General features: G+C 63.3%; 1 protein-coding gene across 1 annotated transcript; it reads left to right on the forward strand.

The window, feature by feature from the left end:
• Positions 1-478: 478 nt before the first annotated feature.
• IQGAP3 (IQ motif containing GTPase activating protein 3) lies at positions 479-15,595 on the forward strand (the record flags this gene model as incomplete). Its single annotated transcript, XM_082332794.1, has 38 exons — positions 479-503; positions 2,170-2,257; positions 2,646-2,802; positions 3,059-3,136; positions 3,346-3,422; positions 3,602-3,669; positions 3,900-4,013; positions 4,411-4,589; positions 4,917-5,004; positions 5,285-5,448; positions 5,653-5,740; positions 5,911-6,074; positions 6,205-6,365; positions 6,579-6,703; positions 6,889-7,052; positions 7,246-7,336; positions 7,438-7,605; positions 7,721-7,863; positions 7,952-8,122; positions 8,431-8,514; positions 8,762-8,833; positions 9,369-9,438; positions 9,840-10,048; positions 10,308-10,460; positions 10,577-10,740; positions 10,905-11,129; positions 11,215-11,355; positions 11,864-11,948; positions 12,314-12,546; positions 12,636-12,768; positions 13,082-13,184; positions 13,343-13,487; positions 13,656-13,743; positions 14,046-14,258; positions 14,383-14,549; positions 14,715-14,816; positions 15,096-15,204; positions 15,482-15,595. The coding sequence occupies 38 exons, from the start codon at positions 479-481 to the stop codon at positions 15,593-15,595; spliced, it is 4,923 nt and encodes a 1,640-aa protein (XP_082188920.1).
• Positions 15,596-18,331: the final 2,736 nt, after the last annotated feature.

Raw genomic sequence — 18,331 nt, forward strand, 5'->3', positions numbered from 1 at the left:
GGGCTGGTGCCTGGCTGTGCCCACCCCTGCACCCATGGGCTCCCCTTGCACCCGGGCGTGCCCACCCCCTGCACCCCAGGATGCTCCCTGTGCCCCGGGGTCCCCCCGCACCCCGGTCTGTGCCCCCCCCGCACCCATGGGTCCCCCCGCACCCCAGTGCATGCCCACCCCCGCACCCATGGGTCCCCCCCGCACCCCAGTCTGTGCCCCCCCCGCACCCATGGGTCCCCCCGCACCCGGGGCCCCCCCTGCACCCCGGTCTGTGCCACCCCCGCACCCATGGGTCCCCCCGCACCCCAGTGCATGCCCACCCCCGCACCCATGGGTCCCCCCCGCACCCCGGTCTGTGCCCCCCCCGCACCCGGGCCCCCCCGGCACCCGGTGCCGGTGCGGGACTACAGCGCCCGGCGGCCCCCGCGCGGCGTCACGCGGGCGGCGGGAGATTCAAATCGCGGGTGGGGCCGCGGCGGCTGCGGCCATGGAGGGAGCGGGGCCGCTGCGCTGTGAGTGACCGGTACCGGGGGCTGCGGGGGCTGCGGGGGCTGCGGGGGCGGTGCTGTTTGGGGGGGGCGGGTGCGTGTGGGGTTTAGGGGTGTTTGGGGGGGGGTGTTTGGGGGGGGGGGGGCGTGTGCTGGCACCTGGGGGGCGGGCAGCGACGCGGGGGCAGGAGGGTGGGGGGGAGGCAGCCAGCAATGGGGGGGTGCAAGTGCGTGGGGGAGCAGGCGGGTCTGGGGGTGCAGGGGGATGTGGGGGAGCAGGCAGGGGCTTGTGGGGTGCAGGGGGATGTGGGAGGGTCAGGCAGGGGCTTGTGGGGTGCAGGGGGATGTGGGGGGTCAGGCAGGGGGGTGTGGGGTGCAGGGGGATGTGGGGGAGCAGGCAGTGGTGTGGGGTGCAAGGGGATGTGGGGGAGCAGGCAGGGGGGTTGGGGTGCAGGGGGATGTGGGGGGGTCAGGCAGTGGTGTGGGGTGCAGGGGGTTTGGGGTGCAGGGGGATGTGGGGGAGCAGGCAGGTCTGGGGTGCAGGGGGATGTGGGGGGTCAGGCAGTGGTGTGGGGTGCAGGGGGTTTGGGGTGCAGGGGGATGTGGGGGAGCAGGCAGGTCTGGGGGTGCAGGGGGATGTGGGGGAGCAGGCAGGGGCTTGTGGGGTGCAGGGGGATGTGGGGGGGTCAGGCAGGGGCTTGTGGGGTGCAGGGGGATGTGGGGGGTCAGGCAGGGGGGTGTGGGGTGCAGGGGGATGTGGGGGAGCAGGCAGTGGTGTGGGGTGCAAGGGGATGTGGGGGAGCAGGCAGGGGGGTTGGGGTGCAGGGGGATGTGGGGGGGTCAGGCAGTGGTGTGGGGTGCAGGGGGTTTGGGGTGCAGGGGGATGTGGGGGAGCAGGCAGGTCTGGGGTGCAGGGGGATGTGGGGGGTCAGGCAGTGGTGTGGGGTGCAGGGGGTTTGGGGTGCAGGGGGATGTGGGGGAGCAGGCAGGTCTGGGGGTGCAGGGGGATGTGTGGGGTGCAGGGGGATGTGGGGGAGCAGGCAGGTCTGGGGGTGCAGGGGGATGTGGGGGGGTCAGGCAGTGGTGTGGGGTGCAGGGGGATGTGGGGGGTCAGGCAGTGGTGTGGGGTGCAGGGGGTTTGGGGTGCAGGGGGATGTGGGGGGTCAGGCAGGTCTGGGGGTGCAGGGGGATGTGGGGAGCAGGCAGGTTTGGGGGTACAGGGGGGTGTGGGGGGGTCAGGCAGTGGTGTGGGGTGCAGGGGGTCGGGGTGCAGGGGGATGTGGTCTGGGGGTGTGGGTGGGTGGGGGACAGTGGTAGGGCACCTGGGGACAAGCTGGAGGGGACACGTCCTGAGGGGTGCTGCTGGGTGCCCCCCAGCAGTCAGGGGTGCCTCCAGCACCAGCAGGACGAAGGGACCCCAGGGCTGCGGCCGTGCCCCCCTTGGGCGCTGGGTGCCGGCCACGGCCGTCACTTTGCGAAAAAGGGAAATTGGGAACTTTCCTCCAACCGCCAGAAGGGCCCGGCCGGTGCCACCGCCGGTCTCGGCGTGGTGCCACCCACGCGAGGCCGCTGTGCCAAAACCCTGCCTTTCCTTTGCGAAATCTGAATTTGGGTGGGGATGGGCGCTTAAAAAAAAAAAAGCCCCCCCCGGCCTAGCGGGGTTTGACGGCGTGCCCCTGTCGCTGCCCAGATGAGCGCCTCACCGCAGAGGAGATGGACGAGCGGAGGAGGCAGAACGTCGCCTACCAGTACCTGTGTCACCTGGAGGAAGCCAAGCGGTGGGGCTGGAACTGGGGAGCCCCTCTGCCTCCAGCTCGGATTTGGGGGGGGGGAATGGGATAAGGCACAGGGGTCTGGGCGGGGGGAGGCTGCAAGGCGTAACGCTGCAATACCCTGCCTGCTCTTGGTGCTTTCTGGCCCCCAAAGCTGGGTTTGGGGTTGGTTTTTGGGGGGCGCTCAGCCACGCCGTTGCACCCAAACTGAGGAACGCCCCTCTGCTAAACCCCGCGGCGAAGGGGTGGGGGCCAGCCTCTCCCTGCCATGGGCGGGGGGATTGATGGGAATGGGGGGGTGTCTCCTTTGGGTGCTGCTTTTCCTGGCTGGAAGGGGTCCGGGTGGGGGCCCGGGGGGTCCGTGACGTGCCGTGCCCCCTCTCCGCCCTGCCAGCTGGATGGAGGCCTGCCTGCGCGAGGAGCTGCCTCCCCCCACGGAGCTGGAAGAGAGCCTGCGCAACGGGGTCGTCCTGGCCAAGCTGGGCCACTGCTTTGCCCCCGCCGTGGTCCCTCTAAAGAAGATCTACGACCGTGAGCAGACGCGGTACAAGGTAAGATTGCCGTGCCGGGGGGGGGCGTACCCCAAAACTTGCAGGGACCTTTCCATCGCTGGTGAATGCGAAGCGAGGAGGGACGTACGGATTGCCGTCGTTAAGGGAGGATTTAATAGAGCGGGGCTGCAAGGGGGGTCGCAGGCTTTGCCTCTGTCTTTAACCTCATGCCCTGGCTGGGTGGGCTTGGGGTGAGGGGGACCCCCAGGATGGGAGAAGGTGGGGTTCAACCTGATCCCGGCTTCCTCTCTTCCAGGCAGCCGGGCTTCACTTTCGGCACACGGATAACATCAACTACTGGCGCGAGGCCATGAGCCACGTGGGGCTTCCCTCGGTACCGTCCCCGCTCCGCTCTCCCCGGGCCGGGGGACGCGCTGGCCGTTGCTCTTGTGGCAGCACCGGGGCTGCCACGCCACCGGCTCGGCTCATTGAGGGGAGCGCTGGCGTTGCAGGGGGGCTTCGTCTCTGTCCCCCCACCCTTGGACACCCCGTGGACCACCTCGGTGGCCTCTCCACCTGAGCTGTCTCTTGTCTTGTCGGCAGATCTTCCACCCGGAGACCACTGACATCTATGACAAGAAGAACATGCCCCGGGTGGTCTACTGCATCCACGCGCTCAGGTGGGCGTCCCTGGCCTGGCCCCGGGGCCAAAACTGTCGTCATGGTTCGTGTTCGTGCTCGCGAGCCCTTCGGTGGCGTCACCTCCTGCGTTGGGTTGCAGTCTTCGGTGTTGCAGAGGTGTTGAGGGGGAGAAGCAAGTGGCTGCACGGTCATGGTGTGTGTCTGCTTCGTCTTTCAGCTTGTACCTCTTCAAGCTGGGGCTGGCTCCTCAGATCCAGGACTTGTACGGGAAAGTGGACTTCACGGGTACGGCGCTGCACGGGGGAACCCGGGCTGGGGGCCGGCGGTGAGGGTTTGCCAGGAATGCTCTCGGATCCCTGCGGTGGGAGGGATGTGGGGAAGGAAGACCTCGGGCGAGCTTTTCCAAAGCTGCCTCGGTGATGCTTACCCCAGCGCGGGTGTTTTCTGCACCCCTCTGGTTTGGGCTGGACGACGGTGCTGGCGCTGAGCGGTGACGCCTCTGTGCTCTGCTCCAGAGGAGGAGATCGACAACATGAAGCGGGAGCTGGAGAAGTACGGCCTGCAGCTGCCCGCCTTCAGCAAGATCGGGGGCATTTTGGCCAACGAGCTCTCGGTGGACGAAGCAGCAGGTAACGGGCGCCTGCGGGGGGAGCGGTGCTGTGCGTCAGCCCGTAGCAGGATCTCGGCTCAGCCCTCGAACGTCAAATCTGGGGTCGGCAAACTGAGAGATGCTCTGAGATGCAGCGGAGGCACCTGGTTGCTCTCCTTCAGACCCATGCGTGGCTGCAAGGGCTGGCACGGCCCCTTCCCGGCCAGCAGCGCCCGGGGTTTTGCATTACCTGGGCTTGCTGTAGAGACCCCGAGACTTCCCAGGCACTGGAGACTGCAGCTTGCTCTTTGAGAAGAGGGGGGTACCCACCATCGCGTGTGGCACGCCTTGTCCCACTGCCTGCCGGGACCTAGCGGATGGTCCGTCGCAGCCCTCCGTGCCCCGTCTCACCCGCCTCCTTCCTGCTTTGCCTCCAGTCCATGCCGCGGTGCTGGCCATCAACGAAGCGGTGGATCGGGGGGCGGCGGCGCAGACGATGGTGGCCCTCCGCAACCCCAGCGCGATGCTTCTCGACCTGCGCGAGGTGCTGGCGGGCGCCTACCAGGAGGTGCTCCACCGGGCGAAGCTGGAGAAGGGCAGCAATGCCAGGAACAGGGTGAGGAGGGCACGGGGGGGTCCCGGGGGGGCTGGGAGAGGAGCAGCCCCTTCGCTGATGTGCTGGTGGGTGCTTCCAGCTGGAGGGGGTCCCTCTCGGTCAGAGACCATCCCCGTGCTTGGTGGGTAAAACACAGCCTGGGAGCCCTTGCGCTGATCGGAAGGTGGGGAAATGCTGATAAGTGGTGGGGAAACGACTCCTCTTTGGGGGCTGGTTGACCCAGGGTTTGGGGTTGGGAAATGAGCCCAGGCATCTGCAGGGGACCCCCGCTGTGCGCTGTTGGGGTGCGCTTGGGAGGAAAGCTCAGGGCCGGGAGTCCCTCTCCAGCGCCTGCAGGTGATCCCCGAGGGAGAGGACATCTACGACCGGTGTCTGACCCAGGCTGAAATCCAAGGGAACATCAACAAAGTGAACGGTGAGCAAAGCTGTGGCTTCTTGGAGGGTCTCCAGAGTTTATCGGTGGGACCGTGGTACCCCAGGCTGGAGGGGGGAGCCTGCCCGGGGTGGTGGGCGTAGCAGAAAGGAGCTGTCTGCTCAGGCCAGCTTCAGACCCGGCAGGGAGCAGGGCTGGGTGTGCATTTCCAAGGAGAAATTAAAATTATTGGTACACAGGCTTCACCTGTAGCTCCCTTTGCTCCCTGGAGCTGTGGGATGATTTACCCGCTCGCCTCGATGTAAGCTGGCCTCTCTCCTAGTGCACGGAGCTCTGGAGGAGGTGGACGATGCCCTGGAGAGGCAGGACGCGCCGGCGCTGTACCGCGCGCTGCAGGACCCCGTCCTGGCCCTGCGCGGCCTCCAGCGGGACAACCTGGACTGGTACTTGGAGCAGCTCGGCACGGACCGGGAGCAGAAGGCGCTGGTAGGGGCTGGCAGGAGGCTGCGGGCGCGGGGTACCCGGGCTGGGGTGGCACCCGGGGGCTGCAGGGGTGTGTGTCCCCCCCCCCCGGGCAGGGTGTCGCTCTGCAGATCAGCAGCTTTCTGCAAGGGGGCTGAGCGTGGCTGCTCCGTCAGCACATGCAGGGTCTGGTGCGAGACCAGAAGCCCCTCTTTCTGCCCGCTGCAGGAGCTGGGCTACGTGGACCTGCTGGAGCAGGAGGAGGTGGAGGCAGGGATCCTCGCGGCGAACAAGAAGGGCGAGGAGGAGCGAGCCAGTGAGTGGCTGGGGTGGCCGCGGTGCTTGCGGCGGGTCGTGCTGCCCGGTGCATCCTCTGGAGCCGGTGGCCCTGCCGGCTGCCCGGCCAAGTGCCCCAGGGGAGATGGGGCACGGCCACCTCCTGCAATTCCCCCCCGCCATGCCAGCTCAGCCCAGTTTCTCCCTCAGTGCTGCGGGCCGTCAGCCAGATCAACGCGGCCATCCGTCGAGGGATGCCGGCCGAAACGTTGGAAGCGCTGACGGACCCTGCAGCGCAGCTGCCCGACGTGTACCCGCTCGCCGCCCCCCTGTACCAGCGCGAGCTGGCCCTGCTGCAGCGCCAGCACCCGCGGGTGAGAGCTGCCCCGGGGACGGGCTCTGGGTCCCACTGGTGATGGGGGGGTGCTTCCCCCACACCTCGGGGGCTGCTGGGGCTGGAGGATGGGGCTATGGGGGGTCAACGTCTCTGCCTGCCCCATGCAGGGCGAGCTGGTGCAGGAGGAGCTGTTTGTGGCCGTGGAGATGCTTTCAGCCGTGGCGCTGGTTAACCAAGCCTTGGACGCCGGGGACGCTGACGGGCTCTGGAGCAGCCTGGTCAGCTCAGCCCTGGGCCTCTCGGGTGTTGAGGATGCAAATGCGCAGCGGTAAGGAGATGGTCTCGGTGTTTGGGGTCGGTGGTGCGGAGCAATCCCTTGGGAGGGGACGGTCAGGGGGTCTGGGCTTTGTGTGGGCTTGTTTCACCAGCCTCCCTGCCCTGTGCCTTACCTGTTCCCCTCTGAAAAGCAAGGCAGCTGGCTCCGGCAGGCACCATTCCTGCTTAAAATGCACTGAGCCGTTGCCCTGCGTGTCTCCTGCAGGTATTTTGAGGACTTACTGCAGCTGAAAGGCCAATCTAGGGAAGCGGGAGCAGAGTTCCTGAGCTGGAATGACATTCAGGACAGCGTGAACACCGCCAATTTATCAGTGCAAGACGAAAACGAGCGTGAGTCCTGCCCCCGCGGGGTTTGGACGAGCAGGGGGTTCTGCAAACTTTCCAGGAGGGAGGTTGCCCTGGGAGCCCAGCCCTAATGAGACACTAGAGAACCTCACCTTACCCTGGGCTGTGACTCCATCGGGTGCCCGGAGCGCTGGGGGAGCTGAACCGCGTGTCCCTTCCCTCCCGCGCAGGAGTCCTCGCTGTCCGGCTGATCAACGAGGCGCTGGTGCAGGCAGACCCCGAGAAGACGCTGGCGGCTTTGCTGCTGCCGGCGGCCGCCCTGCCCGACGTCGCTCTCCCGACCGCTCGGCGCTACCACGACGTCCTGGCCCGGGCACGAAGGCTGAAAGCCCAGGTTGGGTGGCATCCCCCCCCGTCTGTGCGGTACCCCGCCTTGGCAGCATGGCATCCCCCCGCCAGCGCGGCACCTTGCAAAGCAGAAGGTGCTCGAGGGGTGATGTAGCGCAAGACCAGCGCGGCTGGAGCTCTCGGGGGGCTGCGCGGCTCACTAGACCCCGTCTTCTCCGCTGTCTCCCCCCGTCTCGCAGGCCACAGAGGACGATGGAGCTGTGCTTTGGTGGGAAGAGATCCAGGAAGGGGTCTGTAGGGCCAACCAGGACACGGTGGCAGCCAGGAGGAGTGAGTGCTCTCCCTGGCGTGGGTGCTGGCCCCGCTGGCCATGGGGCTGCTGCGAGGGGGAGGCGAGAAGGGGCTCACGTGAGCCCCCTCTGCTCCTGCAGTGGCCCTGGGCACCGCCGCCATCAACCAGGCCATCAAGGAGGGGAAGGCGGCGCAGACCCTGCGGGTGCTGTGCAACCCCGACGTGGCCCTGTGCGGCGTGGTGAGCGCCTGCGCCGCAGCGTACCAGGAGCAGCTCGCGGCTCTGATGGCCACCAAGAGACAAGCGGGTAAAAGCTTGGGGGCTGCAAAATCTTCCCCCCCAGGAACCTGGGGTGCACCCCTGCCCGAGCCATCTGGGGGGAGCAGCACCCCTCAGCAGCACCTCTCCGTCTTGGCATGCAGGGGGTGCAAAGCCAATCTGGATCCGGCACAGGCTGACGGACGGCGCTGAGTACTACCTGAGCCTGCAGACCTTTGAGGGCAGCTGGCAGCGCCCGCGCGACGGTGGCCTCAACACCACGCACCTGAGCCGGGAGGAGATCCAGGTACGGGGAGGATGGGGCTCGGTGGGGGCTGGTGGCATTGCTGGGGCTGAACCGGTGCGGGCTGAACCGGTGCATCGTGTCCCCGCAGTCGGTTGTCACCCAAGTGACCGCAGCGCACGACCGGGAGCGCCTGTGGGCGTCCAACATCGCCTTCGTGGTGAGGCTGCAGGCTCGGCTGCGGGGCTTCCTCGTCCGCCGGGAGTTCGCGGCACGACGGCACATCCTGCGGGAGCAGCGGCCGGCTGCCATCAGGATCCAGGTGACGTAGCCAGAATCTGTCCCTCCTCTGTGCGGGGGGGATGCAAACCACGCATGCAGCATCCTCCGGTGGGTCCGGGGAGCACCAGTGCTTGCCGCTCTGTATGTTTAACAGCCAGGACCCACCCAAGATACTGCAGAAGATGGGATGGGGCTTGTTTTTTCCACAGCAGCTGCTTTGGGTGCTGCTTTCCTCTCTTTTCCCATGCTGCGTTATCCCCTCTCCTTGTGTGTTCTCTGAACAAACAACCAGGCACCGCAGCGACCTCGCGCAGGTCTCGGCAGCTTGGTGGTTTTTCTCATGCCCAGGCTCGTTGGAGAGGGTACAAGCAGCGCAGAGCTTACCTGGAGAGGCTGCGCTACCTGCAAGCCAACGCGGACGCTGCGATAAAGGTTTGGAAGACTCTTTCCTTCACCCTTTGCTCCCACGTCGGGCACCGCCGCCTGCTTGCTTGGCAATGAGCGTGGCTTTTCCCCCTGCCCAGTGAAGAGGCAGCTGGGGGGAATATGGCAGCCACGGGGGGAGGCTGGGCTGGGGGAGAATATCTTGCAAAAATCCCCATGGTTTTCCCCCTTTCCGCTGGCTCGCTTTGGCCGAGCGAGTCCTTCCAGTATCCAACGGCTTGAACATCTCTCCCAGATCCAGGCGGGCGTGAGGATGTGGCAGGCTCGGAGAAAGTACCAGGAGAGGCTGCGCTACTTCAGGCAGAACGTGAGCGATGGGATGGGGAGGAAAATGGCTCCGGGGAGCGTGTCCCCGTCCGCGGGGATGGAGGGGGACGATCCCGAGGGCGCAGTCGGAGCTCTGCCCCCGAGCGCTTGCGGCGGGGAGGAATTGGTGTATCCTTGCATGGGGACAGATGGGAGGGAAAAGGTGCCTGGCGGGTCTGGAAGCCAAACTATCAGGCTCTGTAAAGTGTGAGGAGAGAAAAGCCAGCAAGGACTTCAAAATGCCCGTTAGAGGGGAAGGAAATTTTGGGGGCGAGGGGTGCGCGGCTGCGGGAAGCGAAGCTGCCCCTCTGGAGTTGCTGCAGCACGTGAAATACAGCAAGCGGAGGGGAGACAACTGCTAAGGAGGGGGAAATCCTGAAATCCCTCCTGGGTTGTGCAGACCCTCATCCCGGGCATCGGCAGATTCCCAGCGGTGGGAGCAGGCAGCCGGGTGCCTGTCCAGCTCTCCTCCTCTCCCCGCGTGTTTCAGGGATGTCGTGGGGAAACATCCCCCACCCCCTTGTTTGTCTTGGCAGATTAAAGCTGTAATTAAAATCCAGGCTTTTGTGCGAGCTAACAAGGCCCGCGGGGATTACAGGATGCTGGGTAAGTGCCTGCTCGTCTCTGCTCTGAAGTGGCTATAATTAATTGGGAAGGGGACTCTGCCTCCTCCCTTGCTGGCCCTGCGCGGTGGGGAGGCAGTGGCAGGCTGGCCACCAGCGTCCCCGCGGCAAGCATGAGAGTGGTGGAGGCTTGGTGGTCCCTTGGCATCAGGTAGAGCAGCCCTGGGGCTGCTCTTGCTGCCCCTCTGCTCCCGAAGGCGTCCCGGGGAGGCGTTGCACCGCGTGGTGCTATCTTGTCCTGTGTCCTGCTGTTGCAAGAAGATGCTTTTTTGGGGAGGAGGATGGGGTGTCTTGGTGAGATGCTGGGGGTCCGAGGGTCCGTGCTGGGGGCGGCCGCTCAGTCGTCCCCGCGAGCGTTCACGGCGGTGCTGTGCTTTGCCGCAGTCCACGCCAGGAGCCCGCCGCTGAGCATCGTCCGGCGCTTCATCCACTTGCTGGAGCAGAGCCAGCACGACTTCTGGGAGGAGTCGGAGGTGCTGCGGCTGCAGGAGGAGGTGGTGAAGAGGATCCGCGCCAGCCGGCAGCTGGAGAGCGACCTGGACCTCATGGACATCAAGATCGGGCTGCTGGTCAAGAACAGGATCACGCTGCAGGTGGAGAGCACGGCGGTGGTGGGGGGACTTCGGCCACCTCATGCGGCTCTGCCGCGGTGCCCGGCCTTGTTCAGCCAGCACAGAGCCGGTCCTCCCCTCCTTGGCATCACAGCTTGAACTTCTCTCCGCTTTGCCTTTAAAATGGTTGAAGGGGTTGGGGAGCATTGAGGTCCCTCTGACTTTCCCCAAAAGCTGGGCTGAACGCCGGAGCCTGCCGGCAGTCACCAACGCTTCTCTCTCCTTGCCCGTGTGGCTGCAGGAGGTGGTCTCCCACTGCAAGAAGCTGACCAAGAAGAACAAGGAGCAGCTCTCGGAGATGATGTCCATAGACAAGCAGAAGGGGCTCAAGTCGCTCAGCAAGGAGAAGCGGCAGAAGCTGGAGGCCTACCAGCATCTCTTCTACCTGCTGCAGGTGGGGCTGGTGGGGCTCTGCTGCGTTCACCGCAGCTGGGGGAGCAGCGCGGGGACCCTGACCCCCTGCCACCCCCCTGGCACTTGGGGTTAGCTTGCTGTTCCTCGTCCCTGCAGACACAGCCTGTGTACTTGGCCAGGCTGATCTTCCAGATGCCCCAGAACAAGTCTACCAAGTTCATGGAGTCGGTGATCTTCACACTTTACAACTATGCGTCCAACCCGCGGGAGGCTTACCTGCTGCTCCAGCTCTTCAAAACAGCGCTGCAGGAGGAGATCAGGTGGGTGGCCATGGGTGCCCCGGTTTGGGGACAGGTCCGGGAAAAGGCTGAATGAGGGGCATCAGCTTGGATGCAGTTATCTCCTCTGGCTGCTGCCTCCTGCGCTGGAGAACACACACACCGGTCCATCATCTTCATCCCGTCCATCCTGTCTCTCTCCCCAGGTCCAAGGTGGACAACATCCATGACATCCTGACGGGGAACGCCACGGTGATCCGGCTGGTGGTCAGCTTCTACCGCAACGCGCGCGGGCAGAATGCCCTGCGGCAGATCCTGGGTGGCCCGGTGCAGGAGGTCCTGCAGGACAAGACCCTCAGTATCCGCACCAACCCTGTGGACATCTACAAGGCGTGGATCAACCAGACCGAATCGCAGAGTGGGCAGAAAAGGTCAGGCCCTGGGCAGGGAGGCTTAGCCCGACCACAGGGTGACGGGCGTTGGGATGATGATGGGGACCTTGTCTTCTATCCACAGCAAGCTCCCGTATGAGGTCAGCCCTGAGCAGGCTCTCAGCCACCCCGAGGTCCAAAGGCGGCTGGATATTTCCATCCGCAACCTCCTCGCGATGACGGACAAGTTTGTCTCTGCCATCACCTCTTCTGTAGACACCATCCCGTATGTATCTCAGTGGCTTGTGTGCACATCCCTGTAGTGCTGTTGGCTTGAAAGTAGCTTCAGCAAGGTCTTAGAAAGGGAGGTTGGGTGACGAGGGGCTTCCCGGCCCCTTAGCTGCTGCAGGACTGAGTTACTGCACCGTCAACAAGGGGAAATCCAAATATCAGTGCTGCTTCTGCTCCTCCAGCAATGCCCCGGTGGGCTGGCTCTTCTTGCCACTCCATTTCTGAGCGCTTTACTACTGACATTGAGGTGCCTGCAGAGAAGCAGCTGAGCTTTGTGGTAATCTCGGAGGATGAAGGCTTCCTCCAGGGACGTCTGGGCTGGCAGCAGGGGAGGGGAGGGAGCTGAGGGATGCTGCAGCCTCCAGCCCCTCCTATGGGCTCCTCCATCACCCCAAGGCTGGGGGCTTGCAGCTTCTTGGGTGATGGGTAGTAGGGATGGGGTGGGGTGGCCGAGCCTGGTGCTGCCCCGCATGCTGATGGACCTCCCCCTGCCCTCTCCTCAGCTATGGGATGCGCTACGTGGCCAAAATCCTGAGGACATCCTTGGCTGAGAAATTCCCCAAAGCCTCGGAGGAGGAGATCGACAAGGTACCCCGGGGCTGGGGGGGTCTGCACGGCTTGGTGGGGTTCAACTCTGTGTGCATGCAAAGGGCCAGCGTCCCTCCACAGCAGGTCAAGTCCTCTTGCTTAAAAATGTCTTCAAGTCAATGTTTTTCTTGATCCACTAAGGAAATGCCCATGGCAGGGGGAGTGGAACTAGATGATCTTTAAGATCCCTTCCAACCTAAACCATTCTACGAAATGCCAACAGTGGGCTCTTCTCAGCGTTGCTGTTCCCTCCGGGAGGGTCCCACCAGGCAGCGCAAGGATGAAACGGCTTTCCCTGCTGAGCTACCACCTCCTTGGGCACCAGCCCGCGGGCTCCCCACCACCCAGCCTGTCTTGTGTCCTAGATCGTGGGGAACCTGCTCTACTACCGCTTCATGAACCCGGCGGTGGTGGCCCCCGATGGCTTCGACATCGTGGACATCTCGGCCGGGGTGGCCCTGCATCCTGACCACCGCCGCAGCCTGGGCTCCATCGCCAAAGTGCTGCAGCACGCGGCTGCCCGCAAGGCCTTTGACGGGGAGAACGCGCACCTCTGCGGGGTGAACCAGTACCTGGAGGACACTCACAACAAGTTCAGGTGGGCTCCAGGATGGCATTGGGGTGGGAGTGCGGCTACGAGCCAGCGGCAGGGTTTCTGGGGCTGACCGAAGAGGTCCTTCTCTGCAGGAGGTTCATCTCCGCTGCCTGCTGCGTCCCCGAGCCAGAAGAGAGGTTTAACGTGGACGAGTACTCGGAGATGGTGGCGGTGGCCAAACCGGTCATCTACATCACAGTGGGGGAGCTCATCAACACGCACAAGGTAAGGGCATAAAACTCCTCCGCAAACAAGCAGGCTTCGCTACTTCTGCTCCCACCTCCTGGGCTTTCTGCTGCGTTTCATCACGCTCCTCTGTATCCCACCCCAGCACAGCTCCTCCTGGCCTTTTTTCCCGTTTTAAGCAAGCAAACAATCCAGGTCCTGCAGGTTCTCTGCTGCTCGTCCTTCCCTGAACCCCATAACTTTGCAGTCCCCTCTCAGGCGCAAAGGGTATCGCATCGCTCCCGACTGGCCGTTGCTCCCTGTGTCTGTGCACGCCCCTTTGCCGCTGACTCTCCTCCCTTGCACCATCCAGCTCCTGCTCGAGCACCAGGACTCCATCGCGCCGCACCACGGAGACCCCCTGCACGAGCTTCTGGAGGATCTTGATGAGCTTCCTACGGTCCAGTCCCTTGTCGGTAGGTAGAGCTCTGGGGCCCACCACCCACCGCGGCAGGAGGAGGATGGAGATGGGGATGCTTTTTTTGCATGAAGCTCTAGCTGGATTGCTTTGGGCATGGGGAAGCCAGCCCTCCTGAGCCTCATGTGGCAACTTGGGCTCTCTCTGCCCTCGCAGGGGAGAGCGTTCCCAGCCCGGCGGACAGCAGTGCCGAGCAGGTGCTCTCCCAGCTCAGCAAAATGGAGATCTCTCTCACCCTCACCGGCAAGCTGGTGCCGGCGGCCAGTGGCGAGGAGAGCGACACGAGGAGCTTGCTGCTGAGGTGAGGATGGGCTCTGCGGGCTCCGGGGGAGCTTGCTGGGGGTCGGGATGCCAGCTGGGATGCTCCAGGGGCCAAGAAACCCTTGGGAGGCTACTAAATAACGTGCTGCTCTGGTGGGGGAGGGTGATGGTCTGGAGTGGACGCCTGACCTCTCCCTCTGGTCTCTAGCACCAAGCAGATGCTGGTGGATGTGATCCAGTCCCAGCCAGGAGATTCCCTCCCGGAGATCCTGTGGACAGTGGCATCGGAGCACGAGGTGGGATGCGCAAGGCTGCTACTGGGGATGAGCTAAAAAAATTCTTGGGGAAACGGCAAACAAGCTGTTGGCAACCAAGCCAGCGGCAGCCAAGCCAGCAAAAAGCTGCCCTGCTCCTCTTGAAGGCTTGGCCGCTGCTCTTATGCTCCAGCAGTGGCTGGGCTCTGTTTTTCAGAGAAAGCACGTGTTTGGGGCCAGGAGAGACTCGTATCAAAGTGTGTGTGCGAGGGGGGCTTTGATTGCTCCATCTCCTCCTGTCCTGTTCCAGCCGTGCGCCAGGCTCACCCCCTTCTCCTCCCTAGGAAGCCCACCACGACCACCTCGTGCGCAGGCGAGCGCTGCGGGATGCCCAGACCCCTGCCAAGCTGAAACGCAACCGCTCCCTGGCTGCTAACAGCCAGCTCTCCCTGGAGGAGAAGAAGCGCAAGATCATCCGCAACCTGCGGCGCTTGGAGAGCCTGGGGCTGGTGGACTCTGCCCATCAGTACCAGGAGCTCATCAACGAGCTGGCCAAGGTGTGCTGGGGGACACCGAGTTGGGAGGTCGCCTCTCTAAACCCGCTTGAGATCCCGCTCTGGTGCTTCGATAAAGGTCAGAACGAGTTATATCGGCTTTCTTGTGCGGCTTCGGTTCCTCCAGGATATCCGCAACCAGAGGCGTTACCGGCAGCACCGCAAAGGGGAGCTCCTGAAGCTGAGGCAGACCCTGCAGGGCCTCAACGCCAAGACCTTGTTTTACGAGGAGCAAATTGATTATTACAACCAGTACATCAAGACCTGCCTCGACAACCTGGCAGCCAGCAACAAGTACGTTTCCTTACAAAAAAACCAGTGATTTAAACAAATAGCAATGAAAAGAACCCTTTATTTTTAGTTGCTATCTGGATGTTGTGAGTCCCGGAGATGTTGGGGGTCCGAGGGGTCGCGTGTGGCTGGAGACCAGCTCCAAGGATGTGATCCCTTCTCTTCAAGGGTCCCTGGGAAGAACAAGAAGCCGCAGTCGCTGCGCTACACGGCGGCCCGGCTGTTCGAGAAGGGAGTGCTGCTGGAGATCGAGGACTTGCCGCTCAGCCAGTACGTAGCCCCTGGCCCGCGGGGTGGGCTATCGCAGCGCAAAGCTGGGGCAGGTAGAGGAAAGTAGCCCGGGAGGAGGGTGCACGTGGGCCCACCATCGTTCCCCCAAGGATGGGGTGAGTTGTTTCGGGTATTACCGGGAGAACACGGGAGAGTTGGGATGTGGAGAGGGGTTTTTGGGCTGTGGGTCTGGCCTCGTTGCGCTGGGTGGGTGACCTGCTCCTCGCTGCGTTAAAGCCGTGAAGCCCCTTTTGGTAGCGAGCGGCTCTGTCCCTTCAGGTTCAGGAACGTGATTTTCGACATCATCCCCTGTGAGGAATCGGGCAGGTTCCAGGTGAAAGCCAAATTCATGGGGGTCGACATGGAGCGGTTCCAGCTGCACTACCAGGTGGGGAGCCCGTCCTGGCGCTGCCGGTGCCCCGCGGTGCAGGGGGTGGATGGGGTCCCCGCACTTGGGGGGGACGCGGAGCCCACGGGGAGCCCTGCCCCGAGCTGGGGCCAGCCTCGCCGTGCATCTCCCTGCTGCCTGGCCTGATACAACCCCAGCTCCGTGCTGGCTCCCCTCTCCCCCGGGGGACGCTGCAGCTGGGTGCCGAGGGTGGGACAGCCCCCTCCCATGGCTGGATGCGCAGGGCTGGCCGCGGTGACGGTCACCTCTCCCGCAGGACCTGCTGCAGCTGCAATACGAGGGCGTAGCAGTCATGAAGATGTTCGATAAGGCCAAAGTCAACGTCAACCTCCTCATTTTCCTCCTCAACAAGAAGTTTTTCAAGAAGTAACAGGGGCGGTGGGCGGGTGGGGAGGGCTACGGGGGGCGGAGGGGTGATGCAAAGCTGCCAAAGAGAAGCCTCGGGCTCGGTGGTCCCGGGGCAGCGTGTCCCCGGGGCGGGGAAGGCTGCTGCTTGCAACGAAGTTTTCCTGCTCGGCTGCAGCGTGCGCGGGCATCCGCAGCCAACGGAGAGCGGAGGGCTCGGAGCTCAGCCCCGGCCCTGCCCAACCCAAAATCGGTGTTGGCTGGAGCCCCCCGCTCCCGCGGCTTGCGCCGGCGTGAGCCGGCACCCGACCCTCCCCGCGGGAAGGATGCGGCTGCCGCAGCTTTTGCGGTGCGTGTAGCTTTTAAAATCCAGCTTTTGGGGGGTATTTTGGCTGTTTAGTGCCTGTGTTGCTAACAGCTGGCTGCTCAAGGACACTAGGGATTTCTGGACACTACACGGGATTTTAGTGATGAAATAAAGGTATTTTAATATATATATTTTTTCTTCCTCCCACTAAAGATGGGGAAATGTCAGAATTAGACTTTATATAGGAGTAGGGAGAGAGGGAGAACATAGAGGCAATAACTGCTTGTGAAGGCAGCCATGGGCTGCTCTAGTAAATCGAGGTGCAATAGGAGAATTGTGTTTAAAAATGAATTTCAGTGCCTGCTCTCCAGCCAGGCTGGGGGCCGAAACGGAGGAGGGGGGCCCGGAGCCACTGCTGTCCGGGGCTGCCGCGGGGGACCGGGACGGGGACCTCTCCTCTGGCCCGCGTTGGTGCCTGGCAGCCGGCATGGAGCAACCCCAAGCCCTGTCTCGGCCAGGATGGTGGCTGCTCTCTCCCCCGTTGATTTGCTCTGGTTATTATTAATTAATTTTCAAGTGCGGCGTAACGACCGAGTCCGGCTGCTTTTAAAGCACTTTCTCCTCCCTGTGAGCTCCTTCCCCAGCCCCTTCCACGTGGTGGGAAAGGAGCTGGTGCTGGTCCCAAGCCTCCTCCCAGCTCCTTGGGGCACAGGAGCAGCGGGTCTCAAACCTGCTCCGCAAAGGAGCTTTTCTGGGCATCTCCATCGCCGCTTCGGTAACTGCCTTAGCACCCTGATAACGGTACCCTGATATATTGGCAGCTCAGGCGTCTGTCTGTCTGTCTTGTCTTTGGAAAGTGATGTCTGTCTGTGACGTTTTTATGTATTTTTTTCTTTCCCTTCTGTCACATAAAAGCTGCAAACAGCGCTTACCCCTCCACCCTCTGCGCTGCATCCCAGCTGCGCTGCCCTTGCTCATTTACTCTAAATAAATAAGTATAAGAAAATACAGCATTGCTCTGGATGATTTTTTTTTTTCTCCTTAAACCAGCTCTGTGGTCCTCCCCTGCCCCTTCCTTTCCCTCACCGGGTGCTTTCAGGCTTTGGCACCCGGTCCCCGAAGCAAGGTGCCCCCTTGGCTTACGGCAAGGGGAGTCGTTGCCACGCTAGCCGGGACCCGGCTCCCTCGAAGCAGCGCTGAGTCAGGCGCTGAGGCATCGACTCAGCTCTTGCACGGGGAATTTAGGCCACTTTCAGACACACTTAATTCTTAAATAAATACTATGATTACATCTCCTAAAGACTATGATTATATCTCTAAAGGAATGAATCGGGATCAAGCTGCAGCACTCTTCCAGTTTTAAAATAGGACCGGGCTGTGGTTAACCTGTCGGGTGCCGCGCCGTCCTCAAGGACGCGGTCCCTGGGAGCGGCTGGTGCCTGCTCCCCATCACCACATTTTTTTTTTTAATTCTGGTTACCATATTTTTTTTTTTTCTTCCTTGCCTTCAGAGGAAGAACTGGTGCTTCTTTGGCTACGGCTTGGTGCGGTTTGTTTGCCACCAGCCACCTCCCACAGCAGCCCTTGGCTTCGTGTAGAGCGTTTGACACCCTGAAACCATTTATTTGCGATGTTTCGGGGATGGAGGGGCAGCAAAAGGCTCTGCACGACGATAACGGTCCCCAGCTCTTCGGTAAGCACGCGCCTTGCGTCGGTCTCGGCACAGGCTGGAGGCGACTCAGTGTTGCTGTGGAAAAGGTGATTTTTTGGCTCATGGAAAGCTGTGCGGTGGCCAGTCGTGACTCGAAAATTGGGTGCTGGCTCTTGCCTCCTACCCACGCGTTTTGAAAAGGAGGATGGAGGGGGAAATTCAGCCCTGGCGATGCCGAAGGAGGCCCGGCGCCTCGCTGGGGCTGAGCGATTTCCCAAGGCAGCTCCACTAGATGTCATTGCAAGCTGGGGGAACGCGGCGCGGCCGTGGCCAGTGGGAGCCCAGGCACCGGCCGTGGGTGCTGCGCGGTGCCGCGCGCTGTGGGTGCTCCGCGCACCCTGCAGCATCGTGGGCACCGGCAGCCTCCCGCCGCGGGGTCCCCGATGCGACTGCGCTGCAAACGCGCGTGGCGTAGCCCCGGCCGGAGGGTGGATGGGGCACACCGCTCCGGGCCGTGCCGGCCAAATCTGGGACAAAGCGAGCCTGAGGCAGGCAGGGGAAGGGGACTCGTCCTCGCACGCACGGCCCCTGGCCTCTCCCCTGCCCTGTGGGCTTTCCCCGGGGCTCGGGGCTTGCTGGGGGCTGCGTGGGGCTTGCCCGGGCCGGGACAGCCAACTCAAAATGGGACGGGGAGGAAAGGCAGGTCCTGCCCCAACCTGTTGCAAAAACCGTCCTGAAAGGTGGTGTTTGGGGATGGGGAGAAAGGGAGCGATTTGGGCTCCCCCTGAGGCTCAAATTTCACC

The sequence above is a fragment of the Platalea leucorodia genome (assembly GCF_965183815.1).
Source record: "Platalea leucorodia genome assembly, chromosome: 24".
Lineage (NCBI taxonomy): Eukaryota > Metazoa > Chordata > Aves > Pelecaniformes > Threskiornithidae > Platalea > Platalea leucorodia.